At 40.8% G+C, this 24,000-nt stretch overlaps 1 protein-coding gene across 1 annotated transcript in view; it reads left to right on the top strand.

The window, feature by feature from the left end:
* The window catches only part of ptprn2 (protein tyrosine phosphatase receptor type N2), a 304,722-nt gene that overhangs the window by 156,601 nt on the left and 124,121 nt on the right, over positions 1 to 24,000 (top strand). The window contains exon 13 of the mRNA XM_072687156.1: positions 12,808 to 12,872. Within this exon, the coding sequence (XP_072543257.1) occupies positions 12,808 to 12,872 (65 nt within the window). The remainder of the gene's footprint in view (positions 1 to 12,807; positions 12,873 to 24,000) is intronic.

The following is a 24,000-nucleotide window of genomic DNA, read 5'->3' as shown; positions in this document are numbered from 1 at the left end:
AGTGAGTGGAAGCACAAGGGTAGGGGTTTCTAATAAAGTGGCCAGTGAGTGGAAGCACAAGGTAGAGGTTTCTAATAAAGTGGCCAGGGAGTGGACTCACAAGGGTAGGGGTTTCTAATAAAGTGGCCAGGGAGTGGAAGCACAAGGTATGTGTTTCTAATAAAGTGGCCAGTGAGTGGAAGCACAAGGAATGTGTTTCTAATAAAGTGGCCAGTGAGTGGAAGCACAAGGTAGGGGTTTCTAATAAAGTGGCCAGGGAGTGGAAGCACAAGGGTAGGGGTTTCTAATAAAGTGGCCAGTGAGTGGAAGCACAAGGGTAGGGGTTTCTAATAAAGTGGCCAGGGAGTGGAAGCACAAGGGTAGGGGTTTCTAATAAAGTGGCCAGTGAGTGGAAGCACAAGGTAGAGGTTTCTAATAAAGTGGCCAGGGAGTGGACTCACAAGGGTAGGGGTTTCTAATAAAGTGGCCAGGGAGTGGAAGCGCAAGGTAGGGGTTTCTAATAAAGTGGCCAGGGAGTGGAAGCACAAGGTATGTGTTTCTAATAAAGTGGCCAGTGAGTGGAAGCACAAGGTATGTGTTTCTAATAAAGTGGCCAGTGAGTGGAAGCACAAGGTATGTGTTTCTAATAAAGTGGCCAGTGAGTGGAAGCACAAGGTAGGGGTTTCTAATAAAGTGGCCAGTGAGTGGAAGCACAAAAATAGAGGTTTCACTTTTATTAATAAATTCAGCAGAATCGAGGACACCGATAGATGCTCCGCTCCACGGCGCCGGTTCTGGGCGTGTGAGGGTGAGCAGTATGCCGTTCACGTCCTCTTTGACTTTTATCATCTTGTGCGTTTTGTTTACTTGTTTACTTTGTCATTGTCGGCCTCGACACTTCATTCAAAAAGGCCACCGTTTCAGAAGCTCTTCAGACATCTTGACTTTTTCGGGACAGGTCGAGAGTTAAGATAAGAGAGGGAGCGAGAGGGAGCGAGAGGGAGCGAGAGAGATGGAGAGAGCACTTACTCCTGATGAACCGGGTCAGGCCTCAGACTCAACAGCCAAATCGAGTGTGAATGAGAATCAGATAAACAAGCGCGTCCTTGTTCTGCTCTTGATTCTCAGAGCAGAAACACTGAAGTCTTTAGCTTCAGAGAAACAAAGCTGCTGCCTTGGAGACTCGTCCAGGCAGGCCCAGACTCAGCGGGACGGTAGGAAGGTCGGGAACGTCACGGCGAGCTGCTTTGATAGGACACAGTTTAGAGACCACTGACCCTGCAAGGATGCCACCTCATGCCTCAGCACTCTTAAGTGGGTCCAAATGTTGCCAGTTTCCTAAACTAGATTAACATCAGCTGTCAAATAACATCTGATAATGTCCTACACTCTGTGACAAAAGTATTGGGACACCTGCTCATCCATTGTTTCTTCTGAAATCAAGGATATTAAAAGGTTTCTCCTGCTTTTGTTGGAGGGACTGTCTCTACTGTCCAGAGAAGAAGACTTTCTACTAGATTTTGGAGGAGTGTTAATGTGATCAGGGTGTTGGATCATCACCACTCCACCTCATCCCACCTCATCCCACCTTATCCCAACTCTCAAAGCTCAATCATTGAGGCAGCAGCAGAGCGTTGGAGACCTTTCTGCACTCTGCTCTGAGCTCAGCACTCGGCCCTGACCCCGCTCTGTAGCTTTACATGGTCTGACAGACACTCGGTGGCTGAGCTGCTCTCTGTGAGCTGCTCTCCAAACGCTTCCACTGTTCAATAATAACACCACTCACGCTAATGGAGGAAGATCTAGGAGGGAAGATCTAAATTTTCACCAGGGTGGAGTTCAGTGAGCTCCTCAGAACCTCCCATTTTTTCATACGTGGCTAGGGGCTGAACTTATTCACCCGCGGCAAAGATTAAGAGCTGTGTCCCAATACTTTTGTCAATATTGTGTATATAATATTATTATGTTTTAATCCCTATTAGAAATCCGTCTATAACTCCAAACTGTATAAGCTATAGCGCGGTCCGGGCGGAAGGGGTTGGTCGATCAGTCAGGCTTGTGCCGCTGTGTTCACTTAGCATTTATATTTGCTTTAAATATTTGATGTGTGTCAGCGGGGGAGGGGGGGGGTGGTGGTGTTTGGATGGGAGGTGTTATGACACCGTGACAGAGGGATGACTGGAACAGCTGGATCGCAGAAAAATGCATATTAGCGGTAAAATTACACTGACTGAGGCGTAATTAACGGCACTTGAGAAATGGCTTGAAAATCAAGTTTGACAACTGTGTTTTCACGGCCTGTCTTGAATAATAGAGGAAGTCAAGACAATTTATATTAAAACAGAACAGCAAATATGGACCGAGCGTGAGCGTGTGTGTGTGTGTGTGTGCATGCTTAGCAAGGCATGGCAAATTAGAGAGTGATTGAAATCCTCCTGAACAGAGAGCTCCGCTCTGCTGACTGTTTAAAGGAGCAGTTCGGTTCACAGTCCCAACCCCCACCTAACATACACTACGTGTCCAAAAGTTTGTGGACACCCCTTCTAAAGCGTGCACTCGGCTACTATAAGCTGCACCCGGTGCCAGACCCAGCTTGTCTAGTCCCTGTAGAGAAGCACTGCCAATAGAATAAGACTTTCTGGGGTAGGTCAACATAGCTGGACCTATTGGCCAGGCGTGGGCTAGTAGAGGGGTATTAAGCACCCCCCCCCCCTTCCAGCATTAAGCTGTGGAGCAGTGGAAGAGCTGAAGATGATGCTCCATCCAGTACTTTGTTTACGATGAGGTGGGTGAGGTGGTGGTCAGCCAACATCCTGACCGCACTAATAATGCTCTTGTCGCTGAATGCAATCAAACTATCCTCACAGCAATGCTTCTCCAGAGTCTAGTCTAGCAGACAGCCTAACGTCTTCTCTGGACAGTAGAGACAGTAACTCCAACAGAAGCAGGAGAAATACCCTGGATTTCAGAAGAAGCAGGGAATGAATGAGCAGGTGTCCCAATACTTTTGTCAATTTATCGGTTACTGATAGGAAAGTGTTACACGTCTCTCCCTCCTTGCTGTGTTTTCTGATGTTAGCAATTTTACCTCGCTGCCTAAACACACAGCCCTACTCTTCACACTCGGAGACGGCGCGTGTCAGCGTATCGGTTCAGCTCGGCCGCGGAGCCATTCCTCATCTACACTCGCCCCACGTCCCTCAAGCCAAACCCACCAACCTGCATCATGCATTATTTTTCAAAACACAGTGTTCGCATACATCTCTCTCGCTCTCTCTCTCTCTCTCTCGCTCTCTCGTTCCCTGGAGAGAGCTGAACGCTGCCTGATTCTGTCTGCAGTTTCTCATTTACATTTAAAGTGCCTGCTGACAGCTCGGAGGGCACGGCGGAGGAGGCCAGTGCAGGTCTAATTCCAATCCGACTGCATGTCCAGTCTGATCTCAGTCTGACTATACACTACATGCAATACGACTACTACTACTACTTAAAAAACACTGAATCCTGAATTCAAATTTTCTAATATTTCAATTTGCTCAGTGCTGGGGTCAAATCCCTGTTCAAAAATATTTGATTTCCTTTACAAAATATGACATTATTATTAGTTAATTTTTTTTTAATCACTGTTCAGAAACCTAAAAATGTTCAACTGATGTCTTATAGTCTTAATTCACCTTTATTTTATTTATTTATTTATCTTTAATACATTTATGATCGCCAGTTACCCCGTCCGTACCTACCCCCCCCCATCACATGCAATGCTCTTGACACTAGTGAGGGTGAAGACCAAGACACGCCCCCTCTGACACCTGACCAGTCAGCCCCTGGAGGGAAGCGTCGTATACAAGGCTCCGAAGCATCGGCCAGCGGACGCCAGTGGAGATGCCCAGCACCGCACTGGAGTGATGTTTGGAGAGAGCGCCATCTACCCACCCTGGAGAGAGCAAGGCCAATTGTGTTATGGCTAGCAGCATGACCGGGATTCTGGCAGCGTTTCGGACGAAGAGGACTTACTTATTGCCGAAAACCTCAAAGTACCTTCAGACGCTGCCCTGGGGAGATGCAGGCCTATTACTAGTGTTTCGCCAGGGCATAGGAGGTGTAGCTGACCTTTAAAAAAGCTGGTGGTGCTGCTCCGCTGTGAAGGAGAAAGCTAAAACCAGGCTTGTTTCAGTGGTTGGGAACGTTTTTTTAATATCCACTGGAGGAGGAGCTCTGATACAGGCACTCGGACACTAAATACGGTGTCCAGCAGCGGCCAAACACCTTTATTCCCGGCGTGAGGCGACATCTGCTTGGAAAAATGCAGAGATGTGAATCCAGATGAGGCTAAAACTAGTTCAGTGAAAAACAGCAGGTAATTCAGGCTGTAATTTCCTTTCGGACGATGGAAGCCTGCTGTGAAACAGAAAATGACCCCAGGACCCAATGTGAATTTAATCCCACCCAAAGCATACAAGTCATAATCCCCCAATTTTCTAATAATCGAGTTGTGGGGAGGCAGACTGCATGGCTAGGGACTTGATTTTATATACCTGTGGCAATGGGACTGAATCATACACCTGAATTCAATGATTACGAGGTGTGTCCCAATACTTTTGTCCATAATAATTATTCTAATGCTTGGACTCAACCTGACAGACACGCAAACTCACTTTTTTAAAAGTTTGATGCTTTATTTCCCAATGGACACCCCATGACCTCCCCAAGGGTTATAATTTAGATAATAAAACATAATGAAACATTTTTTAACAGAATAAATAAACTATCGGCTCAAATCTGTCCACTCACATGACAGAGAGGTCTGACATGAAAGTGTCCCAGGCTAAAAATCAACAAATAAACAACAACAACAACAACAGCCCCATTGGATTGTAGGTTTAATTCTCGGTGTCAGCTCTCTCCGGTTGAGGTCTTCGCCTGCACAGGATGGTTCATGATCTCCAGCAGTGTGTGCTTTAGTGTTTTCATGCTCTAACACACCTGCTTCAACTCATCAGCTAATTATCCAGCCCTTTATGAGATGAACCAGGTGTGCTGGAAGCCCTGGCTCTAAAGCCTCTCCTGTATAAACAACAGAACACGAAGCCAGAGATACACATCTGTTCATGAAATAGTAGAGCACAGTTGCAAACGCAAGTAAGTGAAGCCTTTGGAGTGACCTGAATGTCTGATTACTAATAAAACTGGTCTGATCGTTATCTAATCCCAATTACAGACATACGCAATCTAACTGAACTAAGAGACTGTAAGTTGTACTGTTGTGTCTTTTGTTGAGGACACTGGGTTGAGATTCTCAGTGCAGGCTAGAAAAAGTAAGTTAAACCTTAAAAGTAAGTATCTGGATTTCTGCACTGATTGTTAATACAATTGTCTGATCTTTATCTAAGTTGCAATGATATCAAACACAATCTAACTAAACAAATAACACACACACATTGTGTTGTTCATATCTTTTATTGAGCATGTTGAATACAAATCCAAACTGCAGGCTAGAAAAAGTAAGTTAACACTTTGGAAGTGCCTGGATTTCTACACTGACTACTAATGAAATGGTCTGATTTCTAAATCACAATTATAGACAAACGCAGTCGAACTAAACAAATAAAACACACACACACACTCATCTGTACTGTTCATATCTTGTATTTAACATACTGAGCAAGCATCCTTAGTGTAGGCTAGAAAAAGTAAGTGAACCTTTTGGAGTGACCTGGAATTCTGCACTGACAAAATGCAGGGAACAGAATGTTAATAATAAAAGGGTCTGATTTTTATCTAAGTCACAATTATAGACAAACATAGTCTAGCAATACTATTAACACACACAGTTGTAGTGTTCATACCTTTTATTCAGCATGTTAAATAAACATCCTGCAGGCTAGAAAAAGTAAGTGAACCATTTGGAATTACCTGGATTTCTGCACTTATTAGTAATAAAATGGTCTAATTGTTATCTAAGTCACAATAGACAACACAATCTAGCTAAACTAATAACACACACATACACACTCATCTGTACTGTTCATTTCTTGTCTAGAGCATACTGAGTAAACATCCTGAGTGCAGGCTAGAAAAAGTAAGTGAATCATTTGGAAATACTTTGGATTTCTGCACTGATTACTAATAAAATGATCTGATTGTTATCTAAGTCTCAATTATAGATGAACACAGTCTAACTAAACCAATAACACATAATTCTGTACTGTTCATATCTTATATTGAGCAAATTGAATAACATCCAAACTGCAGGCTAGAAAAAGTAAGTGAAACCTTTGGAATGACCTGGATTTCTTCGCTGATTACTAATAACATTGTCTGAGTCACAATTATAGACAAACAAAAAAACACACGCGCAGTTGTGCTGATCATGTATTGTATTAAGCCCACTAAGTACGCATCCTCAGTGTACGCTAGAAAAAGTAAGTGAACTCCTGAATGTCATACCCTGCATCCTCTTTTTAGCAGCATCACCGCCACCCAGCGTTTCCTGTAGCTGTAAATAAGATTTCCGTGACGTAGAGGAGGAACTTTGGAGGATTCCTCCCTGCAGACATGTTTGAGTTCATCAGTATTTATAGGATATCTTACATGCACAGTCCTCTTCAGGTCAGGCCACAGCATCTCTACAGGGTAAAGTTCAGGAATCTGCCTTTATCATTCCAGAACACATATTCTACTTTTTTCTACCGTTCGTCACTTGATGTTCTAATGTGTATTTTGGGTCATTGTCTTGTTGCATAACCCAACATGTCTTCTGTCACTGTGATTTGGCACAGTGGAAGGGTGAATGTGTTTAAAAGGACACTGACACTTCTCAGCTCTTACAGTGAGGTCCAGAAAAGGTTCTAGTCGCCCTGAATGGGAAGTTCTCAAACAGCTCAGGTAGATGGGATATGACACCCAACGGCTCTGATGGAGAAACATCAAATCAAATGAAAAGAAGATCCTGATAAGGAGACCATGGGAACGTCAGGGAAGCCCACGGTGATGAATTTCCAACCCATGAGATTAGAGACGGAAGCATCTCAAACGCCACCCTTTTTATCGATACATCAAATTTTGCAGGAAATTACAACTGCTAATTTGCTCAGACAAGCAATAAAAATGTGGCCAACATTTCCAGCGGTTTCCATCAGCTACAGTAATGCAATTTTCTGCAGATATCGCCACCCTTCTGAGCTGTACATTAGTACAATCTGACTGGCTGCCATCTTTCAAATCTTTCACTGTATTTTCATTGGCTTGTGTTACACAGTCCTGTGAAAAATTAGAACACTTCATTAAAACTGGAGAATCCGACCCTTCCTCTTTAGAGAGGCCACCCAGGTGCTTATTCAGTCTCTTGTCATTTCAAGACTTGATTACTGCAGCTTCATTCTGGCTAGTTTCCCTCTGTGCACCATCAGGCCCCTGAAATTGATCCAGAATGCAGCGACACGGGTCGTCTATCACATTTCTAAGTTCAGACATGTGCATCTCCTTTTCTACTGTATTCTCTCTTCACTGGCTTCCTGTAGCTGCTGCCTGTATCCAACTCAAACCCCTGACCCTGGCCTACAAAGCCAAGACTGGACCAGCCAGCCCCTCCGTACTTGATGGCGATGGTCAAAAGCCGATCTGCACCAAGAGCCCTTCCAGCTTCAAGTACGGCTCGGCTCGACCCGCCATCCTTTAAGATCCACGGAAGATGAGCGTCCAGGCTTTTTTCTGTCCTGCACCGAAGTGGTGGAACGAGCTTCCCCTGGGTGTCCGAACAGCAGAGTCCAACACTCGCTGTCCTCAAACCCAGACTGAAGACCCTCCTCCTCTTCTGAGAGGACTTAGTCTTAGTTCATTACTTGATGTTCTGATGTGTATTTTGGGTCATCGTCTTGTTGCATAACCCAACATGTCTTCTGTTACTGTGGTTTGGCACAACGGAAGGGTGAGTGTGTTTAAAAGGACACTGCCACTTCTCTGTCCTGGACAGAGTACTTAGGCAGAGTGTAGAGTGTGTAGAGTATTGTGTCTCTTTCAAATGTGTAGAATCAGAAGCAGCTGCAGAACATCAGCTGCAGGTGATCAGAACATGGTTGGAGAGGATTATTCTGGAGGAGTCTGGAGTCTTATTTAAACCTCAGATGTTTAGTCTGGTCTGATCTTGATTAATGGTTGAAGTGAGAGGTGGTGAAGAAGATCACCATCATGGTCAGATCCAGAGAGGAGCTCTCTGAGGCCTTCAGCTACGTGTTCCATCACTACGTGTCTTCTTCGTCCATAAACCGAGTTTTCCACCTCGTCTGAGTGTTTCTGATGCGTACTTTTGAAATTTACATAGGGGAAGTGGACGGAAAGCCCTTAACTGACATTGTAGTAGTTGTGGCAGTGAGAGAGAGAGAGAGAGAGAGAGAGAGAGAGAGGGAGATTAGTGGTGAGTCCTCTCTGGATGATTGGTCTGGGCTGTTGTATTTAATTATATGGACTGTAGCCGTGAAGGAGTGCAGACAGAGAGAGGAACGCTGAGATTAAAATCCTAATTAAAGCGTCTCCAGCAGACAGACCAACACTGGACACCTCCACTCGTCTCATTAGCATTAACCCTCACCCAGGAGGACTCTCCCTCTCCCTCTCTCTCTACAACAGTCTCTCCTTTTCAGTGCTCTTTCTGTCAGTGTATTGAAAACTACAATCTCGGCCATATTTCAGTCAGTACTGCAACATCTGCACAGCCTCGAAAAACTTAGAACAAGCAAAGCATTCAACTCCAAAGGCTAGAGATCAAATTCAAAAAGTATTGGGACACCTGCTCATCCAGTGTTTCTTCTGAAATCAAGGATATTAAAAGAGTTTCTCCTGCTTTTGTTGGAGTAACTGACTCTACTGTCCAGGGAAAAAGACTTTCTACTAGATTTTGGAGGAGGAGCATTGTTGTGAGGATTTGATTGCATTTAGTGACAAGAGCGTTAGTTAGTGAGGTCAGGATGTTGGCTGGTGATTATCACCACCTCACCTTCACCTCATCTCCAATTCTCCAACTCATCCCATCCAAAAGTACTGGATGAAGTTCTACCATCATCATTTCAGAGAACACCGTTCTTCCACCGTTCTTCTTCTTGGGGGGCTTTGTACCCCCCTACTAGCCCACGCCTGGCATTAGACAGCATGGTGCCAATTGGGTCATGATGTTGATCTGCTCCAGAGAGTCCTATTCTATTGGCAATATGTCTCTACTCTATATATATCTCTTTTTATTCTTTTTTTATGCCTTTTCTCTGTCTCTCTCTTTCTCTCAAGCCATATTCGGCTGGGGCTTAGTTGGACATGAGGAGGTGGGCTAATTGTTACCAGAGTTTCTCAGTCTGGATTTTAGTGAATGTGCCATATCAGTCATTTCTACGACTTTTTGACCGTGCTCTCCCTCGTCAGTGAAGAATAACTTCTGTAAAATGTTATTCTGTAAAATCTTATCCTTTGGAAAAGGACTTGAGGAGCTCAAGGAGGCATTGACTCAGATATCTTGGGTTGTTCAAGTCGACGGTGTCAAACGTCAGATGTCGTACAACACTCAAATCCAGAACTCGAGCCAAACGTCTCCTCAGAGGTGCGACGCTGCTGGCAGCTTTAGGAAAGTCATGATGTAGCGGAGCCCATAGCATCCATACCAAATTTACACTAAAAGGTCGGCTATCATTGAGCTCGTAAATCACGGACACGCTACAAAATAAAGGGGCTACAAAAAGGTTCTTGGAGAGATGCCATAGATGAACCGCTTTTGGTTCCTTAAAGAACCTTTCTAGTAATCGAGATGTGACAAAAGATGTGGTAGAGAACCGGTCACTGAGTCGGATCGGTCTCTGCTGTGGCTCTGACTCCACACAGTCTGTTTAGAGCCTAATAGCTCTCTCTCTCTCTCTCTCTCTCTCTCTCTCTCTCTCTCAGTGTTTGCTTGATTTCTGTATGTCTTTCTTTTTTGTACATTAGAGATTAGTGCTCTTTGTCTGTCTGTCTCTCTGTCTGTCATTAGGTCTGATTTTGCAGTGTGTAATTATTTTCTCTTTTGATTCAGTCTGGTACTTTAAATGTTTTATTAAAGAGTGAAAGATTGAAGAGAATAACACACACACACACACACACACACACACACACACACACACACATTGAAATCAAAGTGGCCCAAACCCGTCTTCTACTTCCATCTCGCTCTGCTGTTGCATTTTACAGCTTTGATTTTACATGGAAGCGTCTAATCGTGTTACATTCGTGCATATTCATCTATCTGAAGACCAATCTCACTCGCTGATTGAGCTTAAGTGCTGTTTTTTGATTATAGAAGGCGCTCGGCTGAACAAACGCTTCTGCACTGATGCCAGTAATCACACATAGCCACTCAGAAACCTGATACGGAATATATAAGCAGGCATGTTTGAGCTCCGGCAACTCTGATCAAACGGCCGCTGTGTTGAACCTGGTTTAGCTTCCGTCACTGAGAAGGTTGTCTAAGAAATGATGGAAATTCTGTTTTATAATGTTTTACAGATTGCTCCTTTGATTTGATCCAACAAACTGAATCTAAATGATCAATACCAGACCTGTTCTTCATTACCATGCTTACATTGTGGTCTCGCAAAAAATAAAAACCTTGTATCTCCAAAACAGCAGTTTTATAGGAGGAGGAAAAATCCTTCCTAACTCAGCCAATGTCAATGTAAAAATAAATTATTTCAAGCCATTCTGGAGCATTTCTATTGGATTCATGTAGTAAATTTACTGATTCCTGCTGTGGTACATTTACAGATTCTTGCAGTAGTAAATTTACAGTTGCTTGCTATAGAGTATTTACAGATTCCTTCTGTAATAAATTTACAGATTCTTGCTGTAGAGTATTTACAAATTCCTGCTGTAGTAAATGTACAGATTCTTGTTGTAGAAATTTTTTATAGATTCTTGCTGCAAAACAATGTACAGATTCCTGCTGTAGTAAATTTACAGATTCTTGATGTTGTAAATTTAAAGATACTTGATGTAGAGTATTTACAGATTCCTGGTGTAAATTCACCGATTCTTGCTGTAGAGTATTGACAGATTTCTGATGTTGTAAATGTACAGATTCTTGCTGTTGTAAATTTACAGATTCTTGCTGTTGTAAATTTGCAGATATTTGATGTAGGGTATTTACATATTCCTGGTGTTGTAAATTTACAGATTCTCGCTGTTGTAAATTTGCAGATACTTCATGTAGAGTATTTACAGATTCCTGGTGTTTTACATTTGCAGATTTTTACTGTTGTAAATTTACAGATGGTTGCTGTAGAGTATTTACAGATTCCTGTTGTAAATTTACTGATTCCTGCTGTAGTAAATGTACAGATTCTTGTTGTAGTAATTTTACAGATTCTTGCTGCAAAACAATGTACAGATTCCTGCTGTAGTACATTTACAAATTCCTGCTGTTGTAAATTTACAGATTCTTGATGTTGTAAATGTAAAGATACTTGATGTAGAGTATTTACAGATTCCTGGTGTAAATTTACAGATCCTTGCTGTGGAGTATTTACAGATTCCTGGTGTAAATTCACAGATTCTTGCTGTAGAGTATTGACAGATTTCTGATGTTGTAAATGTACAGATTCTTGCTGTTGTAAATGTACAGATTCTTGCTGCAGTAAATTTACAGATTCTTACTGTAGTAAATTTACAGATGCTTGCTGTAGAGTATTTATAGATTCCTGGTGTTGTAAATTTACAGATTCTTGCTGTTGTAAATTTACAGATTCTTGCTGTTGTAAATTTGCAGATTCTTCATGTAGAGTATTTACAGATTCCTAGTGTTGTACATTTACAGATTCTTACTGTAGTAAATTTACAGATGCTTGCTGTAGAGTATTTACAGATTCCTGTTGTAAATTTACAGATTCTTACTGTAGTAAATTTACAGATGCTTGCTGTAGAGTATTTACAGATTCTTGCTGTTGTAAATTTACAGATTCTTGCTGTTGTAAATTTGCAGATACTTCATGTAGAGTATTTACAGATGCCTGGTGTTGTACATTTACAAAATCTTGCTGTTGTAAATTTACAGATTCTTGCTGTAGAGTATTGACAGATTCCTGGTGTAGTAAATTTACAGATTCTTGTTGTAGACTATTCACAGATTCTTGCTGTAGACTATTTATAGGTTTTCATAGAAAACATCTGAATGTTTACATTGTGTGTAGGGTTGAATATATGGTCATTATTTGCACTTATGGTCATTAATGTATGAAATTATTTGCTGTAGAACCTTTACACATTTGTGAGGCAGGAAATGTACACGTTTCTTAAACATTTTACAGACTCTGGCTGTAGCATAAATATTCCTGGTGTACAAATTGTAAAGGGTCCTGCTGTAGTCACATTACTGATCCTTGTTGTAGAAAATTAACGGATTTAGAAAATGTTAGGGTACTTATTGTAGAAAATGTTTGTAAAATATGATAACCTGCAGTAGAAAGTACAAATACTTGAATGTACAAATAAATTTAAAATTAATTAACTCATTAATTAATTAATTACTGACATAAAATAAATAGAAACATGTTTATCTGGTAATATTATTTGAATTTGTATATGTAGTTATCTGTAGTTCAGCAGGGCTATATGAATTCATATGGGGATTATTATTAACTTCTTAAAGATTTTAGTAAACAGTGAGTTATTAATATGATATGTGTTCATTTGTGACTGATTTTTGTGGAAAGTTGAAACTACATGTCTGCACACACAGGTGATACATAAACATTACCTCCACTTCCACTATAACCCAGGGCACACATCCATGCTGATTCCCTCTCCCTCTCTTTCTCTCTCCAGTGGAGCAGAAGGGCCAGTTGGAGAAGGAGAGTGGGGTGAAGATTCTGGAAGCTGGACTGAGTGATGTAAGTGTGGAGAAACGACTCTTTCCATCATTCTTCCACCCTCTTCTTCCTCTTTCTGCTATGATGACATGGTGCCTTGCCAGTGTGCAACACCTTACTGTAAACCACACTCAATCATTTACTGTAAAATAACATGTGGTACCATGTGGTACATGTCACAAATAAGAGTTTTTACAATAGACCACATGAGCAAACCCACTGTAATAATATAGAAAATATACAGACTCTTGCCATAGAAAATGTACAGATTGTTGATTTTTTAATACTTACTAAAGAAATACTTGTGTAGGATTTTATAGAGTAGATAATTTTTTATATAAAATATATAAATCCATATACATTACGAATATACATTTATAGATATTTGCTGTACGAAATTCATTGATACATGCAGTATAAATTTTTCAGATTTTTTCTGTTTGAAGAAATGTTATGAATATTTGCTATAGAACAGTTATAGATACTTGCTGTATAGAATTTAAGGACCAGTTATGACATTTTATAGATTTTGATTTATGGATATTTGCTGTAGAAAATGTATTAATTCCTATAAAAAATAGAGATTTGTTTTGAAGAACATTTTTTTTTTGCAATTTAGTATAATCAATTTATTGTTTCTGGAAATTTCAGATTTATAGACCCTAGATGTTGTGTGTTCTGCATACTCTAACAGAACCTTTTGTTGGTGCTTCTCCAGTAACAGGAATGACAACCACTGGTCAATTTTATTTTATTTTGGTGTCCTAGAAAATACATGCTTCTTGACATTTCCATGCTGTAGAAAAGTGAAGGTGCCTTACTCCAGAAGTGTGCAGTTTCTTGCTGTGTAGTTTCTTGGCATAGCAAAAGTACAATTCCCTGCTATGGGACATATATAACTCCTTACTGTGAATGTAGAACATTTAAGATACCTTACTTTAGAAATACTGACAGCCTCTAAGTTCAGCACACATATATGTTTTTATTTATTTATTTATTTATTTGTTTATTTATTAAGTTGAATAGGTGCTTGCTTCTTTCACAATATTCCATTTTGGATATTGAAAACTTTTGGAACATAAAACATAAACAAGAACAATACAAAAAAAAATATGTTTTACAGAATGCATATCCACTGCTAGGACAAAATCACATATTTAGAAAATGTTTTTAAAAAAGTTATTATTAAATATTTTAAATACAATAATGAATATTTAGTTCTAACTAATTCTGGCCCTTTTCTATCAGTCTGTTCAGCAGAAAATATTGTAACATGGGGCAAAATACAGTATTCACCTAAAGCTTGACCAGTTCTTCTTATAAATGAAGTACCTTCATTTAAAAACAAGGGCATGGAAATGCAGCTTTCTTGCTTTCCTGTTTCTTATGAAAGAACTCAACCATTGAGTCTCTTAAAAGCATGGTAACCTGCGCCTGAGACAACCACAAGCCCATTTCTTAGCCTGGTTGATACCATGACAGTATCCACCCAGAACTCCCTGAAACACTCATCCAGACTCACTTAAACATCACTTTAGAACACAAAACAGCATAAATACCAGTATAATATATATATATATATATATATATATATATATATATATATATATATATATTTTGCAAGGTCTTGTTCAGGGCCTTCTTTTTGTGGTCTCCTACTGATGAATGTTCTTCATCTCCAGGTATAGAAGGTGTGTATAAATAAGAGAGTGAATTCTGGTCGTTTCTCCTCTACATGCCCATATAAAGTCCAATTTACAGTTTTTTTTTGTTTTTTACACATTTTCTCTAATCGTTCTTTGATACTGGTGGTAAACAGATTTATTGATTGAGCTGAAAATGGAAGAAGAAGTGGGAAAATATAGATTTGTGCTGTGGCAGAACCCAGAGAAGAAGTTAGGACACACATTTTCACCTTCATCTTTTTCTTATTTGCGGTTCAAGCTGAAAGAGATTGGAACATAAGCTAAAATAGGAGCCTTAAATAGGATCAGACTAAAATAAGCTACAGATCTTTTCCTTCTGAAAGGGCGTCAGCACCGCTTTCTCTCTGAACAACAGTGTTGACAACACAACCACATCTGTGTGTGTGTGTGTGTGTGTGTGATGGTAAGTGTGCACATGTGTGTGTAAGATTGTCATTAAATGGCACTAAGCTGTTGTGTGTGTCAATGATTCAATAGGCTGTCGGCCGTGGCAGCATGCCAAACACACTCTGTCAATCAAAATGGTTGTCACAAAGAGAGAGAGTGAGAGAGTGAGCGAGAGAGAGAGAGATGGAAATTGAACAGATGGCTATCAGTTATCCCTATCAGATAGATGAGCAGAGATTGGAGTGTTAGCTAACAGGCCGGCATTTGGCGATTTCATGCATATCTTGAATTGAAATGATTTGGACTTCTCATTTGCATAATTTATTCAGCAGGACGTATGCAAACGCTGAGGCTCCTGAAGACTCTAGTGTTGCTTCACCGCTCTGGAGCGCAGAGCTTTATTTCAGACGCTTTAAAGTTCAACAATCACAGTAATTTAATTTAAGTCGATTAATGTAATAATTTCTCCTCACAGCTGAAAACAGCAGGAGTCCATTTGTTGATTGATTAATTGACCGATTTTATTGACTAATTGATCAGAAAAAAACAAGCAGCAATCAAATCACAACTAGCTCACAAAACCCCCACTGATTAGTACCATGGTGCTAACTGCAGTCCTAAATGATCACGTACTCTTCTCAAAGCCTGAGGAGGTGTTCAGTAATCTCTAATAGACATGCCTATGAGGTTCCTGACACTGTAACTCAAACATTGCCAAATTCTGAGATCCAAAGACCCTCTCTGAAGTGACTCGTGACTCAGTTTAGACATAAGCTTTTTTGATTTTGGTTCTTCTCACAGGTTCTTCCTCCTGCTCTTGGGAAGTTTCTTATTTTGAGTCTTGAGTCAAGGAGGTTCTTCATTTACATCTTGTTTTCTCCTACAGGTTCTTCATCATGCTGCTAGGGTCTTGGTTTTTCTCAGAGGTACTTTGTTATGCTCTTAAGGAGATTTTTCTTTAGTTTTGGTTCCTTTCAGTGTTTTTAAGTCACTTTCATAGAGTTTCTCTATTGGAGTCTCGATTCATCTTACAGATTCATCCTCAGTTTGAGTCTCTTAGAGTTTCTCTCAGAAGAGTTTCTCTCTCTTCCTTATTTTCTGGGGAGTTTCTCATTTTGAGTCTTGGTTTCTCTCAAGGTTCTTCCTAATGCTCTTTTGATTTTAATTTCAGTAAGTCTTCCTCACATCTAAAGGTGCATGTATTTGTCACTGTACAGTGTACACTGCACAGTGAAATGTGTCCTCCGCATTTAACCCATCTGTGGTAGTGAACACACACTCACACACACACACACACACACTAGTGCACTAGGGGCAGTGAGTACACACACACACACACACACACACCCACCCAGAGCGGTGGGCAGCCAACTCCAGCACCCGGGGAGCAGAGAGGGTAAGGGGCCTTGCTCAAGAGCCCAACAGTGGCAGCTTGCCAAGCCCGGGAATCAAACCCACAACCCTGTTATCGATAACCCGGCACTCTAACTGAGCCACCACTGCCCCACCGCTGAGCCACCACTGCCCTACTCCTTACATCTTCTCGGTTCTTCTCAATGTTGATCTTGGGGAGGTTTTCCCTTTGAATCTTGGTTTCTCTCTGTGGTTCATCCTAATGATCTTAGTAAATGTCTCCGGTTGAGTCCAGGTTTCATCTCAGTGGCTCCTCCTAATGTTTCTGGTTATAGCCTCCTTTTGAGTTTTGCTTCTTTTCAATGTTTCTTTCTGTTTCTCAATGTAAGACTTGATTCCTCTCAGAGGTTCATTCTTAAGCTCATAAGACTCCTTTTGCATCCATAGTTCTTCTCAGAGTTTCTTCCTTATATTATTATAAAGTTGATCTGAGTTCCTCTCAGAAGTTCTTTCTCATATTCTGCAGAGTTTCGTCTTTTGAGTCTTGGTTCTCTCCAGGTTCTTTCTCATGTTCTTAACATGTTTCTCAATGTAAGTCTCAGTTCAGAGATTCTTTTTTATGCTCCTAGGGAGTTTCTCCTTTTGAGTCTTGATTCACCTTAGACTTCTCTTGCTTCTGTTAAGTCTGGGTTCCTCTCAGAGGTTCCTCATGTTTCTTTTGAGTCTCTGTTCTTCGCAGAGGTTCTTCCTCATGCTCATAGTCAGTGTATTTGTTTTTTTTGAGTCTCGGTTTCATACTCTTAGGCCAGTGTTGCATTTCATATTTTTTTATTTTAGCCCTGATTCTCAGTCTGGCTGAGTCTGTGCTGATTGGCTCTAGTCTGCAGATTTTTCGTTAGTCGGAGTCGACTGTTGGAGAGAGAACTGAGGAGTGTGTGAGGGGTGCAGACTCTCAGATTTTAGATCGTTTCAGAGCAGTCGGAACATATCAATTATGATTGATTATTATTTTTGACCCGCCATCGATTCCTGTTGGTTGCCAATAAAAAAAAACATTTCTTTCTAATTGATATTTTATGTTTCACCTTAAACGATACAGCAGCTTCATTCTGGCACTAGTATATATCAAAACTGCAGCACAATTTAAGGTGGAATGTTTAAGGAAATTTCCTTTGAAAAGCCAACATCTACAACATTGTATACAGGTTAGCCTCCTATATGTGCTGTGCTACTCACCTCCAACTCCCCCTGCAGTCTGTACAGACCATACTGCCCCCGTCCTCCAACCCATGACCTCCCCCAAAGGTTGGAAAAGTTGTCACGTTTCCTTACATTTGGGTCAGTGGCGCAAATGGTGGTACAACCCTGCGTCTCCTAGGTAACCTAAGACACGTTTGTTTTGGGGAGTTTTTGGTTCGATCCAGCAACAGGTTGAAGTCGTGTAGTAACTTTGAAAGTCCTGTGGTGGGCCCGAGGCTTTAGGGAGGTTTCAGGAGGTTCTTGGTTTCTCTACGAAGGTTCTTCATGCTCATAGATTCATCTGGAGTCGTGGTTCCTTTTAGTGGTTCTTCCAAAGGAAGATTCCTCGTTTGAGTCTCGATTTATCTCAAGGTTCTTCTTCACACTCTTGGAGAGTTTTTTCTTTTGAGTCTTGGTTCCTCTCAAGGTTCTTCCTATCTTCATATCAGTAAAGCTTCTTTGCATTAGGATCAATTGTTAAAAGCACTGGTTTCTGATTTTCAGAAAAGAACACTCAGATCTTTGTGCTTCTGTTCAATGCTTTGATCAGCTCATGCTGATGAAATGCTTTTGTGGTTCTCTAGATCTGTGTTCTCCGGGAATTAATGGGAAAAAAAACCGGCTTGAGATCGGAGCATTGATAAAACACTCTCAGAGAAACACACCATTCCCACCTTCACCCCCACCTCCACCTCTACAAATTGTTTTCTGATCGACTCGGGGTCGTCGTCATGCCGACGTGAGGCAAACACACCGGTGCCGAGACAAGGAAGATGAAGGGGATGATGAAAAAAATATAAAGGAAAAAAGAAAAGACCTCGAAGACAAAAGGCTTTCTGACGCTGCTTTAAGTAAGAGCGGCAGCTATCTTGGCCCGGAACAATAACAGGATTAGCTCAAGTGCTGTCAGTCTGCACAGGGACATAATGCTGCCGTTAATATTCATAAAGAAATTAAGCCAGGCATGTGTGTGTGTGTGTTTGCGTGTGTGTGTGTGTATGGGACACACACACACACACACACACGTTTTGTTAGGACGCCCTAATGAATATTCATGGCGGCCTCTCGGTGGAGGTGGGAATGTAATCAAGTGGAGTATTGATGTGTCGTGAGCCTCTGTAAACCTGCTTAAAACAAGCCGCACAAAGGAGAGTGTAACCATAAAACCTGTGTGTGTTTCTGTTCGTTTTCATGCGTTTTCAGGACAGAGTCTCCTGACCCAGGAACAGGGCTAACCTGCAGCAGCAACAGCGGGGCTCTGTTTCTGGAAGGAGCTCTCTCGAAGCTTCCTGGGGTGAAGAACAGATTTAGGAAATTGATTATTGAGGTTCTTGCTTGAGCTGTTAGAGAGGTTCTCTGTTTAAGTCCTGGTTCCTCTCAGAGGTTCTTGCTTGAGCTGGTAGAGAGGTTCTCTGTTTAAGTATTGGTTATTGGTTCCTCTCAGAGGTTCTTCCTCATGTTGTTAGAGAGGTTCTCTGTTTAAGTCCTGGTTCCTCTCAGAGGTTCTTGCTTATGCTGTTAGAGAGGTTCTTTGTTTAAGTATTGGTTATTGGTTCCTGTCAGAGGTTCTTGCTTGAGCTGGTAGAGAGGTTCTCTGTTTAAGTATTGGTTATTGGTTCCTGTCAGAGGTTCTTGCTTGTGCTGTTAGAGAGGTTCTCTGTTTAAGTATTGATTATTGGTTCCTCTCAGAGGTTCTTGCTTGTGCTGTTAGAGAGGTTCTCTGTTTAAATATTGGTTCCTCTCAGAGGTTCTTGCTTATGCTGTTAGAGAGGTTCTCTGTTTAAGCATTGATTATTGGTTCCTCTCAGAGGTTCTTGCTTGTGCTGTTAGAGAGGTTCTCTGTTTAAGTATTGGTTATTGGTTCCTCTCAGAGGTTCTTGCTTATGCTGTTAGAGAGGTTCTCTGTTTAAGTATTGGTTCCTGTCAGAGGTTCTTGCTTATGCTGTTAGAGAGGTTCTCTGTTTAAGTATTGGTTATTGGTTCCTCTCAGAGGTTCTTGCTTGTGCTGTTAGAGAGGTTCTCTGTTTAAATATTGGTTCCTCTCAGAGGTTCTTGCTTATGCTGTTAGAGAGGTTCTCTGTTTAAGCATTGATTATTGGTTCCTCTCAGAGGTTCTTGCTTGTGCTGTTAGAGAGGTTCTCTGTTTAAGTATTGGTTATTGGTTCCTCTCAGAGGTTCTTGCTTATGCTGTTAGAGAGGTTCTCTGTTTAAGTATTGGTTCCTCTCAGAGGTTCTTGCTTGTGCTGTTAGAGAGGTTCTCTGTTTAAGTATTGATTATTGGTTCCTCCCAGAGGTTCTTGCTTGTGCTGTTAGAGAGGTTCTCTGTTTAAGTATTAGTTCCTCTCAGAGGTTCTTGCTTGTGCTGTTAGAGAGGTTCTCTGTTTAAGTATTGATTATTGGTTCCTCCCAGAGGTTCTTGCTTGTGCTGTTAGAGAGGTTCTCTGTTTAAGTATTAGTTCCTCTCAGAGGTTCTTGCTTGTGCTGTTAGAGAGGTTCTCTGTTTAAGTATTGGTTCCTCTCAGAGGTTCTTCCTTGTGTTGTTAGAGAGGTTCTCTGTTTAAGTATCGGTTATTGGTTCCTGTCAGAGGTTCTTGCTTGTGCTGTTAGAGAGGTTCTCTGTTTAAGTCCTGGTCGCTCTCAGAGGTTCTTCCTCATGCTAGTAGAGAGGTTCTCTTTTTGAGTCTTGGTTTGCTTTTAAAGGTTCTTTCTCATGCTCTTAGGAAGGTTCTCTGTTTGGTTCTTGGTTCCTCCTGTGGTCTCTTCATCAAGCTCTTATATAGGTTCTTTTTTGAGTCTTGGTTTGCTTTTAAAGGTTCTTTATCTTGAACATCTCCATCTTGAACATGCTCTTACAGAGGTTCTCTTTTTGGTTCTTGTTTCCTCCTAGGGGTTTCTTTTTCATGCTCTTAGGGACGTTCTCTTTTTGGTTCCTGTTTGCTCTCAGAGGTTCTTCCTCATGTTCGTACAGAGGTTCTCTGTTTAAATCTTGGTGATCTCTTTTTCATGCATCAAGTCAGAAAAATCAAGGAGTAGCTCATAATTTCCCAATCATCAGGGTGGCAAGCAACGGCCAAAACATTAGGTGATTGGGGATTCACACTTCTGCTGGTAGCTGGTTTCAGATGGTCTAAGCCGGTCGACGTGGTTGAAAAGCTGGTCATCCAGACCAAAACATATGTTATACTGGTGAACCAGCTCCTGATGGACATGCTGGTCATCCAGTGTAGACATACTGAGCATGTTGGTTGACCAGCTTAAGCATCCCAGTTGTGTAGCTCGGCCAGGTTGTAGAGCAGCTAAACCATCAAACTTAAACAAAACCATATCCTGTACTGGTCAAGAGCTGAACTGGTCAACCAGTATAACCAGCTGCTCTGTATTTCAGTTATCCTATCCTATGCTCCCTCTGATTGGCTGATCTAATTATTTGTCTCAAACCAAACAATGTACCCCATCTACCTACCTAATTAGCAACACTACACCCACAGTGTCTGTGTTTAGTGGACTGTGTGAAATCTTCAGCATTTAAGCTCTCGTTGGGTTTCGGCTGTTCATTAACAGCTTCACCTTCCAAATTTAAATCCATACAAATGTGTACTTGGTGGAGTAATACTGGAAGAGCTTCGGCCATTATTATACAATATTGCCACTCTCTCTAGGTTGAGGTTGAAGGCCTTTCCAAAAGCTTCAGTTGGTGTCTCCCTAGATAGACGGAATCGAACTCTTCAGGTAGACTTTTGAGGTGTGTTTGGAGTCATAATCCTCTTGAAGAAGATCTCCTTCATCCTCTTTTCAGCTTCAGCTGTTTAACAGATGTTTTGATGCTTGCATCCAGGATTTGCTGGTGTTTTGTGGAATTTCCTCTACACTCTTACAAACAAAAGTGCTGCAAATGGTTCTTTGAGTGATGCCATAGAAGAACCACTTTTGGTTCCATAAAGAACCGTGTTTGTCATTGAGATGTGTGAGTTTAACCTTTAACCTCTTGTTGTATCACATCTTTATTACAAAAAAGAATATATATGTGAAAGCTAAGATAGATATACATAATAGAGATATAGAGATAGATAAGTAGATTAATATACAGACAGACAGACAGACAAGTAAGTAGATAGATGGACAGACAGACAAATAAGTGGACAAACACTGATGGATGGATAAATGATAGATAGATGGACAGGTAGATGGACGGATGGATGGATGAATGGATGGATGGGTGGACCGATCAACAGATGGATGGGTAGATAGATATTTATTATAGACGGATAGATAGACAGATAGATGGACAGGTAGATGGACGGATGGATGGATGGATGGGTGGACCGATCAACAGATGGATGGGTAGATAGATATTTATTATAGACGGATAGATAGACAGATAGATGGACAGGTAGATGGACGGATGGATGGATGGATGGGTGGACCGATCAACAGATGGATGGGTAGATAGATATTTATTATAGACGGATAGATAGACAGATAGATGGACAGGTAGATGGACGGATGGATGGATGGATGGGTGGACCGATCAACAGATGGATGGGTAGATAGATATTTATTATAGACGGATAGATAGACAGGTAGATGGATGGCTGAATGGACGGACGAACAGACGAATACAAGATATAGATACCTTAATAAATATACAGCTTTCTAATATAATAACATATAGAAAGATAGATGGATGGATGTCACTTTCTCTTGACGTAAAGGTTCTTTATCACATCTTTTGTCACATCTATATAATAAAAAATAACTAAAAGTGGTTATTTTATGGTGTCTCTCAAAGAATCTTTTGTAACCTTTTAGAGTGTAGCCTTGCAACATTGACAATGTCTCTGGCAGCCATATATGTGTAAGATAAGATAGATATACATAATAGAGATATAGAGACATAGAGATAGATAAGTAGATTAATATACAGACAGTCAGACAAGTAAGTAAGTAGATGGATGAACAGACAGACAAATAGGTGGGCAAACAGTTATATATATACAAATGGATATGCATACTAGATAGATGGATAGATAAATGAATAGATAGATGGACAGGTAGATGGACGGATGGATGGATGGACCAATCGATAGATGGGTAGAGAGATAGTTGTTTATTGTAGACCGATAGCTGGATGGATGTAGGGACGGACGAACAGACGAATCCGAGATATAGATACTTATATCTATATCTAGATATAAGTATAAGATATATATAGATACTTATAACTATATCTACTGAAGTTTTCTAATGTAATACTATAAAGAAAGATAGATGGATGGATGGATGTTACTTTCTCTTGACGGAAAGGTGGCATCTTTTGTCACATCTATATTGCAAAAAAGAACTAAAAGTGGTTCTTCTATGGTGTCTCTCAAAGAACCCTTTGTAACCTTTTAGAGTGTAGCCTCTGGTCACTGGCAGCCATATATTTGTATGATAAGATAGATATATATAATAGATATAGAGATAATAGATAAGTATATTAATGTATAGATGGACAGACAGACAAATAGGTGGACAAACACAAGTATTGGTTGTTCTCAGAGGTTCTTCCTTGTGCTCTTAGAAAGGTTCTCTTTTTGGTTCTTGGTTGCTCTCAGAGGTTGCTTATGTTCTTACAGAGGTTACAAAGGTCATACACTTATATAGACAAATGGATATGCATACTAGATAGATAGATGGGTGGACAGATGGATGGGTAGATAGGAAGATAGATGGATGGAGGGATGGATGGATGTCACTTTCTCTTGATGTAAAAGTTCTTTATGACATCTTTTGTCACATTTTTACAAAAAGAGAACTAAAAGTGTTTAGCCTTGCAATATTGCCAATGTCACTGGCAGCCGAACCCACCGAGACCCACCTCCATGCTTCACAGTTGGCGGGATGTTCTTTTCCAAAACTCATCTGGCTATTGTAGATGTTCTGTAGCAGCTTCCAAAAAGAGATCTTCAGTTGAGTTTTAGGGTGAGGTTGTTGGTAAAGTTTCCCATATGATTATTTCATGAAGGTTATGTTTGTGCAAGCAATACTGCACAGTGGAACAGTGCACCACCCACTTGACTGAACTGATCCTTTATGCAGGTTCCTGGCAGGGATATGGGGGTTTTGATTTGCCTTACTAGCAGACAAGCAATGTTTTCGCCAAAAAAAAAAAAAAAAACTAACCAGATGGTTGCAGATGTAAAACAATGCCATAGATTTATTATAATGGAGTAAGGAAGGTGGGGCAAGTGGTTAGCATGAGCAAGGTGACATAGACCATTTTCAACCAAAGCTAAAGGGAAATCCAAAAGAAAAATCCAAGCAACAAAACCAGGGTCAGTGACAGCATAAGCAGCACCGGAGAAATGCTCAGTACACAGTAGACATGGTTGGCAATGCTTACCCCATGGTTGAGAGGAGTTAGCATAAGGTTTGAAGAATCAGAGAATGCATAAAGCTTGAAAATTTGATTCTGCTGACAG

This window comes from Salminus brasiliensis, chromosome 9 (genome assembly GCF_030463535.1).
Source record: "Salminus brasiliensis chromosome 9, fSalBra1.hap2, whole genome shotgun sequence".
In the NCBI taxonomy this organism is placed as follows: domain Eukaryota; kingdom Metazoa; phylum Chordata; class Actinopteri; order Characiformes; family Bryconidae; genus Salminus; species Salminus brasiliensis.
This window is presented reverse-complemented; position numbering and strand designations above follow the sequence as displayed.